Source organism: Corvus brachyrhynchos, unplaced genomic scaffold, assembly GCF_000691975.1.
Source record: "Corvus brachyrhynchos isolate BGI_N302 unplaced genomic scaffold, ASM69197v1 scaffold48, whole genome shotgun sequence".
Classification (NCBI taxonomy): Eukaryota; Metazoa; Chordata; class Aves; order Passeriformes; family Corvidae; genus Corvus; species Corvus brachyrhynchos.
Window position 1 is genome coordinate 3,775,429 of NW_008240027.1, and position 1,017 is coordinate 3,776,445.

General features: G+C 60.7%; 1 protein-coding gene across 1 annotated transcript in view; it reads right to left on the minus strand.

Moving 5' to 3' along the window:
• Positions 1–1,010, minus strand: part of TOE1 (target of EGR1, member 1 (nuclear)) — a 4,650-nt gene extending 3,640 nt beyond the window's left edge. The window contains 3 exon segments of the mRNA XM_008640860.2: positions 2–169; positions 473–631; positions 799–1,010. Of these exon segments, the coding sequence (XP_008639082.1) occupies positions 2–169; positions 473–631; positions 799–918 (447 nt within the window). The 5' untranslated portion in view covers positions 919–1,010.
• Between the last annotated feature and the right edge of the window lie 7 nt (positions 1,011–1,017).

Below are 1,017 nucleotides of genomic sequence, written 5' to 3' on the forward strand. Positions count from 1 at the left end.
GCGCTGAGAGGTCGGCGGTGAAGGTGCCGAGGCTCTCCGGGAGGTGAGCATAGAAACACTGGTACAGGAAGACCAGGTCGATCAGGCCGTTATGGAGAATGAGTGGCTTCTTTGCCCGGATGAGCTCCAGGAAAAGTGTCCGAACGCTCAGGCTCTGGCTTTCATTGCCCTGCACGAGGAAGGATCAGTCAGCACGCCTTGGCACCCTGACTTGCTGTCACTCTGGGGAGCCCTCAGAGCCTGTGGCATCAGGATGCTGCCCACAGCTATGACTTGCTCTGAACAGAGACACAAATATTTGGAAAAGCAACTGCAACAAGTGGGTTTCAAGCAGCAGGGAGCTGGAAGGGATAATGCTGCACTCAAGAGCCCTGTGTGAGCCCACCTTCACGCGGGAGCAGGGGAAGCCACCCCACTCCCAGAAACCTGGAGCAGAGCAGGCTCAGGTGTCTGAAAGGGAGTGGGTTTGTACCTTGTCGTTGCCCTTGTGGTAAGGGATCCCCTGAGAATACTGCTTGTTGAAGTCGAAGCCGTGCTGCACTAGGAACTGCACGGACTGGGGCTCGACCACATAATCCTCGGTGCAGAGCAGCGTGAGGTTGTAGATCTGGCACAGGTACGTGTTCTCGGACTGCACAAGGAGAGTGTGCAAAGAACGCAGGAACACCTGTCAGAGGGAGCTGCCGAAACAGCCGGGGATATTCCACGGGGGAATTCCATCTCCCAGCGCGTCCCGATGCTCCCCGTTCCCCGGGAAGGACCAAGAGAACACGGCCGCACTACGGTTCGTGCACGCACCTTCTCCGGGAGCTGCTTGAAACAGGCGACGCCGAGCGACAGGACAGAGCGTGTCCTGGCGGCGCTGCACACGGCCTTGTACCGCTCCTCGATGCACCTGGCGGCGGAAGAACGGGCCATGACGGCTCCGGCCTCCCCATACCCCGGGGAGAGGGCACCGGACTGCCAGTACCGAGGGACGCACCCCCGCTCCCGCCCCACCGCGCCCTCACGGGCTCC